The sequence below is a fragment of the Galeopterus variegatus genome, unplaced genomic scaffold (assembly GCF_000696425.1).
Source record: "Galeopterus variegatus unplaced genomic scaffold, G_variegatus-3.0.2 Scaffold1292, whole genome shotgun sequence".
In the NCBI taxonomy this organism is placed as follows: Eukaryota; Metazoa; Chordata; class Mammalia; order Dermoptera; family Cynocephalidae; genus Galeopterus; species Galeopterus variegatus.
This window is the reverse complement of record NW_007727403.1, coordinates 334,121-354,233: the sequence shown is the minus strand read 5'-3', so window position 1 is coordinate 354,233 and position 20,113 is coordinate 334,121. Positions and strand designations below refer to the sequence as shown.

Here is a 20,113-nt window from a genome sequence, read left to right as displayed (position 1 = left end):
TCCCCAGGACTGTGTTGTAATGGCCACACCATTGATTTGTTGAGAAACGTTTTCATTTTCCAACCCTGCAGGTTTTGGGCTGTTTTTATTCTCCAAATTATGCTTGCAAGCCAGCAAGTTCTTTTCTGAATTTATCTCTTTCTTTTAGTACTTTATCAAGTATATGTAGTAACAGCCAGTTTACATTCTGACTTGATATGATCCTCCAAGTCTGTAAGTTCATTAGGCATGTTTTTTGTCTTCCGTATTATTTCAGGTAACAGTTCTATAAGTATTTCTCCATTGCATAATATGGGTCACCATTTTCTAGCCTCCCATAACAGTTTCTTCCTCATTTTCCTAGTGTCCTGTATTCCTTGCCACCTACCATCTGGTCCCAAAGCCAGTGCCACATATTTTAGGTTTTTTTGTGTGGCAGCACCTCACTTTTGATTCCAATTTCTGTATCAGCTTTGGTTATGTAACCAAACCATCCCCAAAATTTAGTGGCTTAAAAATAGCAGCTGTGTGTTTTTACTAATGTATATGCAGGTCAACTTGGAGGTTGGGAGCTGGGGTTTTTAGCCAATCTAAGCCCTGCTTTATTTTATTTTATTTTGGTGGCTGGCCAGTATGGGGACCCGAATCCATGACCTTGGTGTTACGATACTGCACTCTAACCAGCTGAACTAACTGGCCAGCCCCTTAGGCCGTGCTTTAAGCTACAGGTTGGGTAGAAGTCTATTCCATATGTTTCTCCTTCTCTTTAGACAAGTGGGCCAGCCAGTGCATGTTCTTATAGTGGTGAATGAAGCACTGGAGGGCAAGCCGAATTGCATAAGCACTTTTCAAGCTTCTGCTTGGGAAAAGCAAGTCACAAAGTAAGCCCAAAGTTAAGAGGTGGGGAGGGGAAGTATGTTTCACCTTTAACAGAAGGAATTGCAAAGCCACACCAAACAGCTTGGATGAAGTGAGGGATGAACAAAACATCTTATAATACTACAGAAATTAAAATAGTGTGGTACTGGCATAAAGACAGACAAATGGACCAATGGAATAGAATAGAGAACACAGAAATAAACCCTTACATATATAGTCAAATGATCTTTGACAGGAGTGCCAAGATCACTCAGTTGGGAAAGGACAGTCTCTTCAACACCTGGTGTTGAGAAAACTGGATATCTGTATGCGAAAGAATGAATTAGTACCACGTACAGAAATTAACTAAAACTGGATTGAAGACCTAAATGTAATGCCTAACTATTAATCTCCTAGAAGAAAACAGTGGGGAAAAGCTTAATGACATTGGACTTGGCAATGATTTCTTGAATATGAAACCGAAAAGTACAGGTAACAAAAGCAAAAATAGATAAATAGGACTACATCAAACTTAAAAACTTGATGTCAAAGGACACAGTCACCAGAGTGAAAAGGCAACCTATAGAATGGGACATTATACTAAGTGAAAAAAAACTAATCACAAAAAGACAAATACTTTATCATTCCACTTATATGAGTTATCTAAACTAGTCAAATTCATAGAAACAGAAAGTAGAATGATGGTTAGGGTAGGGGCCGGAGAGATGTGGGAAAGGGAATTGTTTAATGAGTATGAAGTTTCAGTTTTGCAAGATGAGTTTCAGAGATCTGTTTCATAACAGTGTGAATGTACTTAACACCACTGAGTTGTACACTTAAAAATAGTTGACATGGTAAATTTTATATTGTATGTTTACCACAATTTTTAAAAAGCGGGGGAGGGTTGAAGAATTGGGGCCAATAACTCAATCTTACATAGATATTGAAGTTATAATTCCTTTTATTAAGTGTTTTATTTTATTTTTGGTGGCTGGCTGGTATGGGGATCCGAACCCTTGACCTTGGTGTTACAACACTGTACTTTAAACCATCTGAGCTCAGAGGCCAGCCCCCCTCTTATTAAGGAATTAATAACTTGGTAGAGAGTTAAATAAACAATAGCAGTGCTATGATAAGTATTATGATAAGCATAGGATACTAGGGGAGCACAGAGATGATGCTTAAAAGAGTCTTGAGAGATTAATAAGTGGGGAGAAGTTTGTGGTAAACAAAGGGGGAATTCATGGTGTGGTAAGTATCTCTGTTTGGAGAGTTTGGCAAGGATCAGATTTCGAAGGGCCTAAACTGCCGTGCTAAAGTTTTTGGATTTAGTCCTGAAGGCACTGGGGAACTATTGAATGATTTCAAGCTTTCTAGTTGTATGATCAAAATTAATTTTTAGAAAGATCAGTGTGAGGCAGTAGTGTGAGGCAAGGAGATAAATTAAGAGATTTTAACAGTCGTTCAGACTGTAAAAAGACATAAAGAACTGTCATAGATATTTAAGAGCTCGAATCAATAGGGATTGGGGATGGATTGCTTGAAAGTAGGGAGTGAAGAAAAAAAATTAGTATAATTTATATTTGTGTCTTGGACATGGACTTGATAAGAAAAGGAACGTGTTTGGTTAGAAATAAGTAGTTCAGATCTGGACTTCATTCTACAGTATTTAGTGTGTACCTGCTATGTGCCAGCATTACCTTGTGCCAAGGAAATATTATAGATGTTGGGGATACAGTCTGGAACCAAGGAGACAAATATCTTTTCCAATAGAGCTTATATTCTGGGATGACTGAGAAATAAGTAAACTATATATAATATGTTAGATGGTGATAATTTCTTTAGGCAGACCAAATCCCAGAAGAGGAATTGGGGGCAATTCAAAGTAGGGTGGTCAGTGAAATCCTCATCCAGAAGGTATCATTTGAACAAAGACCTGAAGAAGGTGAATTTAGAGTGTTTGAGGTTGAGGAACATTAGGTATGAGGGCCTGTTGTGTTTAAGGAACAGCAGGGAGGCCAGTGTGAGAGAGAAGGGAAGTATTAGAGGAAGACCAGTAAGAGATGAGATCAGAGGTAATAGGTATTGGGGGTGGGTTGATGTAAGGCACCACAGGACATTAGAATAACTTTCGTGATGTTACCTAAGTTCCTTTCTTTTCCCCTTAGGAATTAAAAGTTTATTTTCAGTATCTGGGTCTTGTTAAAATATTCTCATAGCATCCTGTGCTTGATTTTTGTTATAACACTTACCATAACTGTAATTAAATAATTGTGTATGTAGCACAGTGCCATGTGCTTATCCTAAAATATTTATTGAATAGGGGTACAACATTTGGCTTTCATTTGGTGGTGGCTTAGTTTACAGTGCATATAGATCTGAGTATAATGGTTTAGTGCAGAGTTCTTTTAAATGTGTATGTGTTGTCTGTGTGGGGTTTTTTTGTTTGTTTTTGTTTTGAGCATTTGGAGTTAGATTTGTGTTTGTAGGGTTTTTTTGTGTGTTTTGCAGTACAGATACTTTACCACTTTCGGCAAATACTGCTGGATAGCAACAATAAAGTTGAGGTTATTACTTTAAATAAGCAGTAGCAATGGTCTGTTTCTGGATGGACAGTTCTCAAAGTTGTTACTAGTTAGTAGTCTCTTTACTCGTCCTGACTTGATAATTATTTTAGAGTTATACACTTTTTACCAAAGCAAATGTCTATAGTCTTCATACTTCCTCAACCAGTGGCTATTCCAATATGAATAGCCACTCAGAGAAACAAGCTTCATTTAATTTTTTTCTTTTCCTCTTAAAAACTGTTGGTTATATAGAGGTAGTATCTTGGGTTGGATCCTGGAACAGAAAAAAGGCACAACTGGAAAATCCAAAAAAGACTGGAGTTTAGTTTATAGTAATGTATCAATGTTAATTACTTGCTTGACAAACGTAGCGTGGTTAATTAAGATGTGCAGTAACGTTAGGGGAAACTGGGTGAAGGTTGTATGGGAACTCCCTATACTACCTTTGCAATTTTTCTATAAATTTAAAATTATTTCTAAATAAAAAATTTATTAAATAAAAATTAAAACTATTGGGGTGAGGAAAGTTATAATAATCACTGATTAACGTATAGGATTAACAATTTTTTAAAATTTAAAAGTAATTTTAATATAATCGAGCAGAACAGAATAGTACTATACATTTAAAAAAATTTAAAATCTCTGCTCAAGTACCCCAGGCTCATACCCAGAAGGAACCAGGTTGTCTTGTTTTTTAACATTTTTGTTTAGTTCTTCTGGTGGTTACTGCCGTAATTCTAGAGATACTTATCTCTGGGTCTTGATTTATTAACTTTAGACAGTGTCTACTGATTCCTTACCATGAAAGACAAAATCGGTTTTGTTAATTATATTGTTTTTTTTGTTTTTCTGTTGGTTACTTTTATTTTTTTTATTTAAATTTAATTTTTATTTTTAAAACTCTTTTAGGCTAATCAAGTGCAGTACTAAGAAAGGAGAAAGAGTAGAATAAGGAGTTCGATCTTAACTGTGAAAAATCAATTGATAATTCACTACCTTCAGACCAGCCTCTGTCTGTTATTTTTATAACTTGAATAATATGCTTAAATTTCAATTTCTTGTTCTATCAGCTTTAGACATTATCTATTGACTCATATATTTTAGATGAAGAAATTCTCAGCTCTGTATTTTTCACCTCTTTTTCTACCATCTAATTTCCTCCTTGTTAGCTCTAGCATTACTTCTTTTTTTTTTTTTTTCCTTTTTGTCTTTTTTACTGACCGGTAACAGGATCGCAACCCTTGGTGTCACGCCCGTACCGGGGACCGGCAACGGGATCGCAACCCTTGGTGTTGCGCCTGCACCGCGCTCAGCCAGTGAGCGGAACCGGTCTCCCCATGGGATCCGAACCCTCGGCGGGAGCGCCGCCATGCTCCCAAGCGGTGCACTCTCCAGTGCGCCACCGGGCCGGCCCATCTAGCATTACTTATTTAACAATTTTAACTCATTATGCCCTGTCTTGTCCGGAAAAAAATGAGTCCTTATACATATATACAATAGATTTTGAATTAATTAATGGTCATATTTTGAAGAACTGGTTCTTTAAAATGAATTCTTAAGCTAAATGTGTGGAGAAGGAATAAGAAGTGATTTCTTCTTAGTGTACAATCTCATTTCCTTCTGGGCCACTTGATTTTTCTAAATTTTATCTTAAGGATACATTTGCTGTCCTCTTGGGGACTTTTATGTTCCAAACTGTATACCCAGCCATACCCAAATTTCATAGATGTGCTATTTTGCATATATCTTTGATTCTAGGAAGCCTTCAAATGTAAGACCCATCATTGCTTTAAAAAACTTCATTGGAGGGGACTACATTAAGTGATTGATTAGATATAGTCCAATTGCAGAAATAATAAAATGAGAAAATATATTTAATTTCTTACATATGAAGAAAATAAATAAAAATAAAAATTAATTGACCGTTAATTCTGTTGCTCACCTAGACTTATTTAACCAAAAAAACCTTTTTTCCCTTAAAAAAAAAAAAATTGAGACCATAATTTTGGTAGCCTGCCCCTTTCCATTAAACCCACTCCCACACTTTAACATATTTTTGTGGCTGTGTAATAATTATATGTGTGGGTGTACCTAACTTGTTTAACTAGTTCCTCTATTTGCAGCTTATTCCATTATGAACAGTGCTGTGAAGAACGTTTCTTGTAGCTAAATCTTTGCGCATATCCATGTTTCTTCCCAGTAGATGATAAAATAGAATTCTGGGCTAAAGAGAGTATGCATTTTTGTGGTATAACTTCTTAATGAAGAAAAGCAAGTTAACGTATTTTTTGGCCATTAGTCATCACTAAAATATAACTTTTTCTTCTTTATTAGTGAACACTTGTCCTGCTCTTTCACCTTTTTCTTGCATGGAGACAGCAATGTTTGTACCAGTGTGGAAATTAACCAACATCAACCTGTATACCTTCTCAGTGAAGAGCATATCACCCTTGCTCAACAGTCTAATAGCCCATTTCAAGGTAGATTATTTTTTGGCTTAAGTATTAGATCTTTTATTGTTGTTTCAAGAAGATACTTTTTGAAGTTGGTGATTTTACATTTTGGGATCAGTGGGATTTCCCCCTGATCTTTAGCCTAACAATAATTTTGATGTAGTTTACTTTTTTCTCCCCCGTTAGAGTATTAAGTCAACAAAATGAGTTTTTTAATACAAGTATTATTAAAAAAAAATTTTTTTTTTAACATGAATGGTAACATTTTAAAGTGTTCTCTTAATTAGCATATTGTAGATATACATGTTAATGTTTTCAAAGTTATTTTGTGTGATATGTCTTATAAGCCATGTATAACATAGGTATACAGGGACTTTTGATATCATTTATATGATGAAAATGGTCAAAGTCCAGAGGAAATATTTTATAGATGGCTGATTTGTTTTTAAAAATGGGCAATGTGTTCTTATTTTAATTTTAAACATAGAGTTTGCTTTTTAAAATTTATGTGGCAGTACATTGTAAGTATTTAGATTTATATATCCACATTATTTTTCCTCAAATTGCCTTTCCTTAGTGGGAGTCAAGAAATTGAAGGATGCACGAATATCCCTAGTTCGTGTTGAAATTCTATTTGAGATTTGGGGGTAGACAAATTTTAAACAGTTTTTATAATAAAGTCAGTGTTGTACTTTATCTTCACAATTATGAGATATAATAAATTGATTTTCTCTGGAATGATTATTATGAGATTCCTTGTCATTTTTAGAATTGTGTAATCACTTACCACACTGTTTAATTTGGTGAAACAGTCTTTAGTTACTTACTTTATGTCTGCTTTGGGTTTCTAGTTATCTTAAGCCCATTTGGACTAAATGGCACTCTCACAGGACAGGCATTCAAGATGTCTGATTCAGCTACAAAAAAATTGATTGGCGAATGGAAACAGTTCTATCCCATCTCTTGTTGCTTGAAGGAGATATCTGAAGAAAAACAGGAAGATATGGATTGGGAAGATGATTCTTTAGCTGCAGTAGAAGTTCTTGTTGGTATGGATTCTGAGTATTAAAACCTAAGGGGATAATATGTAACTGTATGTATTAGATTTTGCAGAATAACACAATTCCAATACCTCATTGTCTTTCAACACTAAATATTTATTTCTTGCTTGTTTCCTACTCACATCACATAAGGGCTGTAGCCTGGCTGTGGTTTGGCTCCATGTACCTTCTTATTCTGCAGCCTAGGTTAAAGGTGTATCTCGTATCTGGGACTCTGTTTAGGAGAACAGAGGAATTATAGGGTCTGAGCCTAAATGTGTAAGTGTATTTAAAGCTTCTGCTGGGGTAGGGTTGTATGTTACATCTGATCACATTGCATTAGACAAAACTAGTTACACGGCCAAACTACAGTCATTGGTGCAGAGAAATATATTCTGTCTACAGGGAAGCATGCTAAGAGTGGGACGAGAATGATTGTGAGTGAATTAATCTTTGAAGGCTGGAAGGTTGACAACCTATGTTATGCAGTGTTTTAACATTTGGTAAGACAGTCATCTCTAGTAACTTAAAAAGCAAAAAATGTACCTAAAGAATTTATGTCTTTGGGGTGCTCTGCCTAGATCAGCTCTTTTCAGACTGCCTATATGTCTTCTCATTCAGGGACCCAGGTTAACAAGGTAACCCATATCTAGGACATGCTAATCTCATAGCAGAAGAAAGAAGTAAGAGAGGCTGCAATGACCCCACAAGCACATTGAGAGAAGAAAAAACAAACTTTTCTATCCTCACACACCATGACAATCAACATAGAAGAATGACTTCTATGACTAAATGTGTGGCGTTTTCTCCCCTCCAGCAAACAAGCAGTTCTTCAACAGACACCAGCTACTTCTCATTCAAATCAGTTCCAACACTATCTATCTGGAGATAGCATTAGATCCCACAGGTTAAGGACTCAGTCCCACAAGATTCCCCACCTTCCCCACCTAAGATGCCAGACACAAGGCCCAGGTTATTTTACATGTGCTTCTGGCTGACTGGCTGTAAGTCAGGGTTCCAACAACTGCCTCCTTGGGTTCAATTAATTTGCTAGAGTGGCATAGAGCTCAGAGAAACACGTTTACCAGTTTATTATAAAGGATACAGATGAAGAGATGCATAGGGTGAGGTATGAGGAAAGGGGCACAGAGCTTTTGTGTCCTCCATGGTTATACCACCCTCTAGAAACCTCCATATATGCTCAGCTATCCAGAAGCTCTCTGAACCATGTCCTTTTGGGTTTTTATGGAGGCTTCAATGACTAGATCATTGACCATTAGTGATCAACTTAACCTTCAACCCATCTCCCCTTCCCAGAGGTTGGGGGTGGGACTGAAAGTCTCAACCTCTAATCTTACCTTGATCTTTCCCATGACCAGCCCCCATCCTGAAGCTACCTAGAGGCTGCCAACTACCAGTCAACTCATTAGCATATGAAAAGACACCATTTTGGATATTCTAAGGATTTTAGGAGTTGTATGCCAGGAAAGGGACAGGAACTGGGATGAAAACCAAATATACGTTATCTTTCAACATGTCACACATATTTAAAGCTTCTATTAGGATGTGGCATGTACTTGTATCCCATACACTTAAATTCCAGAGCAAGTCACATAACCAAGCCTGACAATGGGATGAAGAAATATACTCCACTTTGGAGAGACATGGAAGGCATGGGGAATGTATAATTGTGCAGATAATTGGGATTAGAATTTATAATTCTGTATTTAATAGAATCTAATGGTAATGTTATATATATGAAGATTGCTTCATTTAGGTTTTTTTTCTTAATAAAAAGATTACCAGTGTTTGATTTCAGTAAATACATTACTCAGAGCAGGTGTGACAAAAAGTAAAACACAAACATTTATTGGGCTTTTAAAACAGAGACATATAGAGAAGAAAACAGAAAATGGCCCATAATTCTAGTGCCCAGATTGCCATTTTTTTGTTTGTTTTGGTGGCTAACCGGTTCAAGGATGGAATCCTGGACCTTGGTATTAGTAGCACCATGCTCGAACCAACTGAGCTAATTGGGCCAGTTCTACCTTTGTTAAAGTTGTAAAATAAATTTTAAAAGGTAATACATGTTATAGTTGGTCAAATGTGTAAATAAAGATTTTTTAAAAAACCAAACACATTCACGGGCCGGCCTGGTGGCGCACTGGATAGTGCGCCGCTTGGGAAGCGCGGCGGCGCTCCCGCCGAGGGTTCGGATCCCACATACAGACCGGTTCCCGCTCACTGGCTGAGTGAGGCGCGGGAGCAGCACCGAGGGTTGCGGTCCCATTGCCGGTCCCGGTCCGGTGCGGGGGCGACACTGAGGGTTGCGATCGTTGCCGGACACGGAAAAAGACAAAAAAAAAAAAAACAAAACCAAACACATTCATACTTAAGAAACCTAAAAATGAAAAGAGAAAGCTGCTTTCCTCTAAATCTCTCATCAAAGATAACCACTACTAACAGCTTATTGTGGTTTCTTCTTAAAAAAAAATCCCCAAAGAGCATATATTTATGAAAAAATATTTTTATTTACACTAACGTGATCATATTCTATCCACTTTTACATTACAGCTCTTTTGGGTGTAACTAGTTCCACTACAGTCACAATAGTACTTGATGTTCCTGTCCATTTCTTTTTTCCTTTCAGCTGGTGTCCGAATGATCTACCCAGCATGCTTTGTTCTAGTCCCTCAGTCAGACATTCCTATTCCTAGCTCTGTGGGATCCTCTCACTGTTCGGCTTCTTGCTTGGGTGTCCACCAAGTGCCTACTTCCACAAGAGATCCTGCTATGTCTTCAGTTACTCTTACACCACCTACATCTCCTGAGGAAGTCCAAACAGGTATCGTATTAATTTGTTTCCTCCGCTCTGGTGATTAATCCGTTATTTTGACTACAATAAGCACTTAAAAAATAACTTATTTCAAAATAGTTTCAAACTTATTGAGAAGTTGCAAGTATAGTACAAGAACTACCTCATTCAGACTCCCAAAATGTAAACATTTGCTCCATCACCCTCTCTATATATGTACATTTATTATCATTGCTTTTTTCCTGAACTAATAGAGAATAGGCTGTACACATAATACCCCATCACTCTTACATACTCCATTTACTTCCCAAAGTTGAGGACACCTTCCTATATAACTGTTATTTAATTCTCCAAGTCAAAAAATCAACATTGATACACTACCATCCAGTTTACATCCCTTGTTCAGATTTTTTGCTTTCTGTATGTAGAGTAACATGCTTTTGCCTTAAAATATAAATAGGCTTACCAGATAGCTAGAGTAAGTTGTATCACAAATTAATAAAAAAACTAAATAATGTTACTTTAAACCTACCTTTATTCTCCTACTTTTTGTTTTCAGCCTATTCTTTTTTGTTTTCAGTTGATCCTCAGTCTGCCCAGAAGTGGGTCAAATTTTCTTCAGTATCTGATGGCTTTAACTCTGATAGTACTAGCCATCATGGTGGGAAAATACCCAGAAAATTAGCAAATCATGTGGTGGATAGAGTTTGGCAAGAATGCAATATGAACAGAGCACAGAACAAGTATGTATTTTCATTTTCACATTTAAAAATTGCATGTTGGTAATTACTTGTAGTTTGGAGATATTTAAAGTATAAACAGTCATTTGTATGATTTTTCTTTATTTCAAAATTTATTTTTAAAATTGATATTAATATTAAATTCAGTTTTAACAGAATTTTATAAATTCTAAAGAATTTTGTAATTTCAAATCTTAGGAGGAAGTATTCTGCTTCATTAGGTGGTCTATGTGAAGAAGAAACAGCTGATAAAGTGGCATCCTGGGATTTTGTTGAAGTCACACAAAGAACAAGTTGCAGTTGTTTGAGGTAGGTTTTTTTTTCCAGTCAATTGATGTCTGTGTATGTGTGTATGTTAGTTTCATATGCTACTGAATACTTATGCCCCACTTTGTTTGAACTAGCTCACATAAACACAGTATGCTAGGATTTTTCTCAAAAGAAAATTCAAGAAAAGAAATTCAGTAATTTGAAGCGGCTTATAAAGTACATATAAATGGATGCCTTCAGTTTTCTCACAGTTGTCAGAGGTGGCCTGTGAAAGCTTTGTTTCCTAGCAGTCAGATAAAAGAATTTTATATTGGGTTATTGTACATATAACATCTATAAGGTAAAAGGCACACAGATCTCTTGAGAAAAGTGTTCTTCCATGGCACTGTGCCTGAGAAGTTTCTTCCAAGGGTTCTTATAAAAGGGATGATAGTATGATAACCAGATAAAAATTTCTTTTTTAATAGTAAATATATTGTTGAGTTTTGTGCAGTGACTTTTTTTTTTTTTTTTTTCCTTTTTGTCTTTTTTCGTGTCCGGCAACGGATCGCAACCCTCAGTGTCGCGCCCGTACCGGACCAGGACCGGCAACGGGATCGCAACCCTCGGTGTTGCGCCCACCCCTCGTTCAGCCAGTGAGCGGGAACCAGTCTGTATGTGGGATCCGAACCCTCGGCGGGAGCGCCACCGCGCTCCCAAGCGGCGCACTGTAGCAGTGCACCACCGGGCTGGCCCGTGCAGTGATTTTTTAATAATATTCTTTGGGCAGCTGTATGTGAAATGCTGAAATAAAATTCAGAAAATGTGATTCTACAAGGCACCAAAGCTATATTGTCAAAATACAAGCTTCCTAATAGACTTGGCTGAAAGATTGGTAGAAGAGTGGATGAACTTGGAATTCTTTAGGCAATTGTATTTATTTTTTATATTGGGACCTTTTGATGAGATTTGGTTATCAGAAGCTGTAAGATTATATTACTTAGAGTTTATTATTTTATTCTGCAGATTAAAAGTAGATAATATGCTTTTGCAATCAAGTAAACAGTAATGACCTTGACATTCCTAACCAGGACTTGTGATCAAATAGATGGCCACCCCTCTTTCTCATGGAAGTGAGCCAAAGGAATGGAGTGCCTGCAGGTTAGGGCCAAGGTTTTTCTTACATTAGCTCTATTTGTTTGAATACGATGACAGACTCTCAAGTGTTCTGGTGTGTTTTTGCATAGATTGAATATTCATATGTACATGGACTCTTTGGACTAAAGAATATAATTTTTAAAAGTCTGGCAGCTATGTTGAAAACTTGCCTCTGTTGTTGATAAAGAGATTAGAATAAAAATTGGATGTAGGGCCGAGCCCGTGGTGCACTCGGGAGAGTGCGGCGCTGGGAGCGCAGCAGCTCTCCCGCCACAGGTTCGGATCCTATATAGGGATGACCGGTGCGGTCACAGCACTCACTGGCTGAGCGTGGTGTGACCGGTCCCTAAAAGGACAAAAAATATATATATATATGGATGTATTAGCTCCTATTAAATAGTTTAAGAGAGTTGAAAACCACACCTAGCCTGAACATTATTTGTCTAAGACCAGGGGTTGTCAAACTATGATCAGTTTTTGGGCCGGCCCGGTGGCGCACTGCTATAGTGCGCCGCTTGGGAGTGTGGTGGCTCTCCCGCCGAGGGTTCGGATCCCACATACAGACCGGTTCCCGCTCACTGGCTGAGCGAGGCGCGGGAGCAACACCGAGGGTTGCGATCCCGTTGCCGGTCCTGGTCCAGTACGGGGGCGACACTGAGGGTTGCGATCCATTGCCGGACACGGAAAAAGACAAAAAGAAAAAAAAAAAACTATGATCAGTTTGCCAAATTTGGCCTACTGTCTCATGAAAATTATGTGAAATTCTAATTTTAGTGTACATAAATAAGGATTTATTGTAACACAGCAACATCCATTCATTTACATATTGTCTAGGCCATTTTCACCCCACAGTGGCTGACTAGAGTAGCTTCAATAGATCCAGGGCCTGAAATATTTACTGTCTGGTCCCTTACAGTAAAAGTTTGTCAATCCTTGGTCCAAGATCAATAGAATGCTTAAAAGAAATTAGGCTTTTCTTTCTCCATATTGGTATTTTATTAAGCAGCTCATCTTTTTTATTTCTTAACCTAGACTTTTGCTTTATTCCTTTTTTTTTTTTTTCCTCCTTGTGATCAAATTCTGCAAGTAAACCTAATGAGGGCGGAAGACATGCCTCAAATAAGAGATGTGTCAATTCTGGTGCTCCCTTGGCTTTATTCTTTTAAAAAAAAAAGATGTGGGTTTTAAGTATTTTGTCCAAGATGGTTTTAGAGGAAGACACTCAAAAGTGCATGTTGTTAACATAAGTTTAAATGCTTGGTCTTTAAGCTGAACTTTTATTTTTAAAAAGTTATTTTCTTTCATATTTTCAGAAATTTCTCCCAGGCAAATGGATATTTGTTATTCTAAAATTTTGTATGATGTATACATGTGACTGACTTTGATCAGTTTGCCCTTCTAGTAAATACAGTATTTTTAATCATTTACTTTTTTTTTGATAACTTGCGTTTTATACTTCAAGTGCTCCCCCATTTCCCCCAAATTTGGTTCCTTATTTAATTCTTAAATGAGGGTGAGACAGACTTTGAGCCATCACATGCACATCCTCTTCTACCATGGAATATAGGAGGTAGGACATACACTGATAGGTGGCTGTGCTGGTAAACTTCTAGTTTGCTCTCAAATCTATCCTTACCTTTTCCTTGCTCATTTTTGTATTGCAGGGAGTTAAATGTTTTAGGCTTCCTCGCTTTCTGGATTTGGCTAAGGGGAGGAGGCACTGACAGAACATTGGAGGGTGAGAGGAGGGAAGAAACCAAATTATTTCCCCACCCTTTTTAGAGCCAACTCCAACAGCAGTTCCTCTGTGTCCCATTAACATCTTGCACCATGTCCCAGATATTACTGAGCAGGTCCTCATGTGGTTCTAGCACCATCCCAAACTTCTGAGATATGGTGAGACTTCTTCATCTTATTGTCATTTCAATCCTAGAGATCAAAGAAGCTCTCTGCTATTACTAGTCTCGGGTTGCTTCACATTCCTCTTTTTTTTTTTTTTTTGGGCTGCTTGTGGGCCCAGGGATCCAGACCCTTGACCTTGTTATCAGCACCATGTTCTAGCATTCTAACCAACTGAGCTAACTGGCCAGCCCGCCTCTATTTTGTGTAACAAATTTCCTCTGTGTGAAAGACAGGCCTGGGCCCTGACTGATAACATTGGTTTTTCTTAAAAATTGATTTGAACAAAATTGCATAATTATACAAGCAATTTGCATGGATATACATCATTGTAAGAAATTTACCATACCAGCAGGCTGCCAAAAATAAAAATTAAAAAAAATTATACAAGTAAAGCCAAAGTTCCCCTTGACCATTCTCTTTCCCCAAATCCTTCTACCTCTCCCTAGAAGTGACTACTTGCCAATTAGATATTATCCTTCCACACTTTTTTTTTTTTTGGTAATTTCGTGTGTATATGTGTTTTCCTCCCAACACATAAATATTATTCTGATGTATTTGGCAGCTTGTTTTTTCACTTAATGTGTGTTAGATCTTTCTATATTAGTTACTTGTAGATCTTTCTCATTGTTTTAGAAAAATTCTTGGTATTCTATTGAGTGGAAGTACCATAGTTTATTTAATCATTCTGGGTTTGATGGATACAGTTTGTTTTCAGAGATTTTTTTTGCATGTGTTTACTTTTAAAAAAAAATACTACTGTGACTACCAATTATTTATTAGATTTCTTTGAACACTTACTGTGTGACAGGAGATACCCTAAGCTCGAAATACACTAGTGAATAAAGCTCTTTCTGTTATGAAGCTGCATTCTAATGGATGTCAGACAGATAATATATTTTTTAACAAAATTTTCAGTTCTTCCTAAATTTAAGAGAGGTGAGTGCTAGGAAGGAAGTAAACTGGGTGGGTGATGTGATAGAGAGTTGTGGGTAAGAGGGTTATTTAAATACTTAAGGCTTCAAAAAGAATCTACCACTTTTACACCCAGTTTTTACATGTAAAGAATGCTGGGGTTTTTTGTGCTTTCACTGATCTGAGAACTGTCCTCAAAATTATTTTTTGCCATTATAGTAAGTGGAAAAGCATAAAATCATTTCAATTGCATTTTTCATTACTGAGATTGAATAGTGCACATTTATTGATACTAGACTATAGTCAGGTGAAATGGTCATAAGAAAATTGCCCTTAGAGATCACACCAGGGTCCGGGGTTTGATCCTTGTACTGGCCAGCAAAAAAAGAAAAAGAAAAAAGAAAATTACACTTAGAAAGCAAGCTGCTTAATTTAATGTATTGCTTTTTAATTTCAAATGTTGGGCTGGCCAGTTAGCTTGGTTGGTTAGAGTGTGGTGTTAAAACACCAAGGTCAAGGGTTCAGATCCCAGCCAGCCAAAAAAAAGTTCAGATGTTAACACTAAAGTATTAGAAACTTAAAGTCAATGGGAAAAAAGAATCTAAAGGGATCACTCTGTTGGTTTTTGTTTTAAGGACTCCTCCTCCTCTAGAAAAATTCCCCAACTTGGTTGAGTTCTAGTGTGAAATTATTACTCTAAGGAAGCCTAGCTTTTAGAAAAAGGTCTATATAGAAGAAAAGGACTGTGATTTAATGTTGTCAAAAATTTAGAGAGCCATTGCTATTGGTGTATAGCCCCAATTAATAGTTTCATACTCTTGTAGCTGGATAAGTGAATGTGTGCCTGTTTACTTTTCACATCCCTTGTATACTTGGAACATAATCAAATAGTTCACATCAAATTAATGAACATCCTGTCTCTCCTTACTGCCTTGCATAAGGTAGACTAATTCTCAAACTTTCTGGTCTCAGAAGTCATTTACACTCTTAAAAGTTATTGAGGGCCCCAAATTACTTTTATTTATGTGTTAATCTATGTATATTTATTTTAGAGATATTTTAAAGTATTAATTTACTAAAGAAACTCAATATATATTAACATGAACAAAATATTTTTATAGACATCAACTATATTTTCCAAAACAACACAAGAAGTTAGTTGAGTAGCATTGCTTTACAGTTTGGCAAATCTTTTTAATGTTGGGCATAACAAGATAGCGGGATTCTCATATATGCTTCTGCATTCACCCTATTGCTGTATATTGTCTTGGTTGAGGTATATGAAGAAAATTCAGCTTCACATAGCTATGTAGTGAAAATAGAGGAGTATTTTAATAACTTTTTTGGATAATTGTGGATATTCTTTGATACTACATCAAAATTTGACAAGTGGTAATTTCTTAAAGGTTAGTGGCAATGTGGAATCTGAAGCCATATGTATTAATGAAATTCTTATACTCTGCTAGTATCTGAATGGATCTTTTTCTTATGTCTGATTTTGTAACATCATTCATTGGTCATTTGGAAAATATCGGTTCACCAAGTTATGCAGATCTTCTGAATGTTGGCACATTTTGTTATATAGTATCGAAAATTTTCATTCGTTAATATTACCAATAATCTCATTAGAAAAGTATTTAAATATCAGAAAGCTGTCAGGCTCACTGAAGATACAGTTTTTCAAAACTCTAAATCTTGCTTGAAAGCTCAAACTTATCAATTGTTCTTCCTTAAAACAGCAAGCTCATTTTCATTTTTGAGACCCTAATAATTAAGTCTGCCAAAGAACCAAATCCTGGTTTACGTGTCAGTCATTTTCTTCAAATAAAATTGTGTTCCATGAAAGTGGCTAGTTCAGCTTGTACCTCAAACAATTGTATGATTGCTTTTCCTCCAAGCAGCCACTGTATTTCGATATGTAGTAAAAATAAAAATGTTTTATATATACTTCCTACTTCTTCATACAGAATATAAAAAGTCATGTAGTAAGGTTTGAGATATAATAAAATTAATCATTTTTACTGTCTTCATGAAGGAATTATTAAGTGAAACTGACTTTAAAAAACAAGTGTGTGGTGGTGAAGAAAACAATGACTACTACTACTAGTACAGTTGGTACTACTGCCTTGATTCATGTTTAGTTGCCAGCAGTTTTACTTTCCATTGCTTTTGCACCGTCATTGTAAATGTTGACATAATGAAAAAGGCAAATAATGTCCTGGTGCTATTATGAAAATAGTTTTGAACCCTATAAAATCTCTGAAAGAGTCCATGGATCATACTTTGAAAACTGTGGTAAACACTCAAATATTTGAATAATTGATAAATGAATGATACTGCTATTTTTTCTCTTTGCTTTCCTTGCTCTTTCTTGCTGTTATTATTATCTTCCTTTTTCCCCTTTCTTCTGCTGGCTTAGAAGTTCGGTATTATATTTTTATTATTTTGTTAATTAAGCACTTACTGTACTTGCAATTTTTAAAATATATTTTATTTATTAATATTATTTTTTTAGGGGCCGGCCCGGTGGCGCACTGGATAGTGCGCCGCTTGGGAAGCGCGGCGGCGCTCCCGCCCGAGGGTTCGGATCCCACATACAGACCGGTTCCCGCTCACTGGCTGAGCGAGGCGCGGGAGCAACACCGAGGGTTGCGATCCTGTTGCCGGTCCCCGGTCCGGTACGGGGGCAACACTGAGGGTTGCGATCCGTTGCCGGACACAGAAAAAGACAAAAAAAAAAAAAAAATTATATATATATATAAAAATTATATATATATATATATAATTTTTTTACATTCTTTTTTTACATAACATTTTTTACATTCTATGATGTTGGAGAGCAGTTGGAGGGGAGGGGGAAAGGAGAAAGAGAGGGGTGGGAGAAGGAGGAAAGAGGAGGGGCAGAGTTGAGGCCTATGGCACCCCCCTCATTCCTGCATGGGAGACCAGGGTGCTTCCAGGGTGGCTTGGTCATTGCTGAGCTGGGTGCAGATGTCAGAGGGGTGTGGCAGAGGCCCTTGCTACCCGTCCACCCCCAGCTTGGGAGCCTGGGCGCTTCCTGCAGGTCTAAAAAATGTGAATTTTTTTATATAACTATAACTCCATTATCATATCTAATAAAATGAATGGCAGTTCCTTGGTATCATGATACCCTGGCCACATTTGTCTCAGAAATGTTTTTGTAGGTGGATTGTTTTACCAGGATCCAAACAAGAAGTACTCATTTGGCTAAGTCTTCTAAGTCTCTCCTCTAGTCTCCTGTCCCTTTTTTATGACATTGTCTTGGTTGAAGAAACAGGTCAGTTGTCCTGTAGAATGTCCCATGTTCTGGGTTTGTCATTTAACTTGTTCTTTTAGTGTCATTTAACTTCTTCCTTTATCCCTCCCATTTCTGTAAATGGAAAGTAGCTCCAGAGCTGTGCTAATACTAGTTGTGTTAGTAACCATTAGTGACTATTTAAATTTAAAGTAGTTGGATTTAAATAAAATTAAAAATTTAGTTCCTTAGTAGCATTAGCAACATTTCAGGTGCCCAAGAACCACATAAAGAACGTTTTCATCATCATAGAAGATTCTGTTGGACAATGCTGATCTAGAGGCTAGGTTCAAGTTCAATATTTTTGGCAAGAATACTTCATAGGTGGTGCTTTGTTGCTTGGATTATGTCACATCAGAAGAGACACAATGTCTGATTGTCCCACTTCTAATGACGTTACAATTGATTAGGTGGTGATTAGCCTGACCCTTTCATTGTGTAGTTTCTTATAATGTTGGCTATGAATAAAGACAGTTTTTCTTCCTTTGAAATTTTTCTTGCCTTATTTGCATTGGCTAAAATCTTCAATAAGATGTTAAGTAGAAATGTTGAGAGTTAATATTCTTGCTTTGCTCTTAATCTTAGGGAGAAATTATTCAAGTCTGATATTAGTTATAGTTTTTTATAGATGTCCTTATCAAATTGAGCAAATTCTCTTCTTTTCCTTGCTTGCTGAGTCTTTTTATATGAATAGGTGTTGAATTTCATTGTATGTTTTTCTATATTTTTGAGATATATAATATAGTTTTTTTCTCTTGTATTCTTTTAATGTGATAATGCTGATTTTTTTTTCCTCTTTTGAATGCTACTTTACATTCCTGGGATAAACCCCATTTGGTTGTGATGTTTTTATCCTTTTGTATTTTGCTGGATGGAAATTGCTAATATTTTCTTAATTATTTATGCGTTTAATGATTTACATCTGTATTTTTGAGGGATATTGGTATATGGTTTTCTTGTAATGTCTCTGCTTTTGGTATCAGGGTAATGGTGGATTTCTCTTATGTCCTTTTTATTACACAAGTCTGGTTTTCTTTGATAACTTTCATGCTTTTTTCTCTCATGCATAATAAAATGTCCCAGGTTGTGTACAAAAGGGTGTGTCAGCATGTTCTCTAAACATAGGGTTCTTTGAAAAAGGGCTTACTGCTCAGTCTGGGTAGCTCTGATTTAACAAAAAAATAAGTAAATAAACTTAAAAAGAAAATGTAAAAATTCCTAATGAATACCTAAAGCTTAAACTCCATATCCTACCACATTTTTGATAGTGATCACATTTTCTCTTTTGTTTGGTGGCCGGCCAGTGCCAGGATCCAAACCCTTGACTATGGTGTTATTAGCATCACACTCTAAGACCATGCTCTATCAAGTGAGCTAACTGGCCAGCCCCTATAAAATGTTTTTTATACTAGGAAACTATAAAAAATGTGGCAGGGGACTGGCCAGTTAACACCATGGTCAAGGGTTCAAGATCCTGGCACTGGCCAGCCAGAAAAAAACCCCACATGTTTTACATATACTAATATAAGTGAGTTTGGAAACCTCAGAGTAAACTGAAAGAATTCTTAAACTCTTAACAAAATTATTAGATTTTGAGGTGTATAGTTGAGAATTGCTTCAAATTATGAGGAAGAAATTATTTTAGGCATTTTCTTTTTTCTTCCTTTTCTAGTCAGCTGATTCTTTTTGTAGTGGTGAGTCTTGGGAGAAGGTAAGTATGATATGAAGCCCATCAGTCAGTCAATTCCATTGCTTTCCAGACTGATCTAACTTAATAACAGTAGAGTAGAACCTGCTTTCTAGCCAGTTGCTACTGGATTCTAGGTGATGACTGAGCTCAGCCAAGGCATTAATTTATAACAATTACTAACTGTAAAATATCAGGTACATTTATAATTGAATAAATTTCAAGCCTTTTTTTTTTTAAAAGATGACCGGTAAGGGGATCTCAACCCTTGGCTTGGTGTTGTCAACACCACGCTCAGCCTGCGAGCAAACCGGCCATCCCTATATGGGATCCGAACCCGTGGCCTTGGTGTTATCAGCACCACACTCTACCGAGTAAGCCACAGGCCGGCCCAAGCCTTTTTTTTTTTTTTTTTTTTTTTTTTTTTTTTTTTTTTT

At 36.7% G+C, this 20,113-nt stretch overlaps 1 protein-coding gene across 2 annotated transcripts in view; it reads left to right on the top strand.

Annotated features, from left to right (window-relative positions):
- MED13 (mediator complex subunit 13) overlaps window positions 1–20,113 on the top strand; it is a 98,801-nt gene that overhangs the window by 18,743 nt on the left and 59,945 nt on the right. The window contains exons 4-8 of one of the 2 annotated variants that reach the window (XM_008576121.1): window positions 5,739–5,884; window positions 6,709–6,906; window positions 9,548–9,742; window positions 10,293–10,455; window positions 10,651–10,761. In XM_008576121.1, the coding sequence (XP_008574343.1) occupies window positions 5,739–5,884; window positions 6,709–6,906; window positions 9,548–9,742; window positions 10,293–10,455; window positions 10,651–10,761 (813 nt within the window). Of the gene's footprint in view, window positions 1–5,738; window positions 5,885–6,708; window positions 6,907–9,547; window positions 9,743–10,271; window positions 10,456–10,650; window positions 10,762–20,113 lie in introns of both variants that reach the window. The other variant, XM_008576119.1, reaches the window with a different exon arrangement.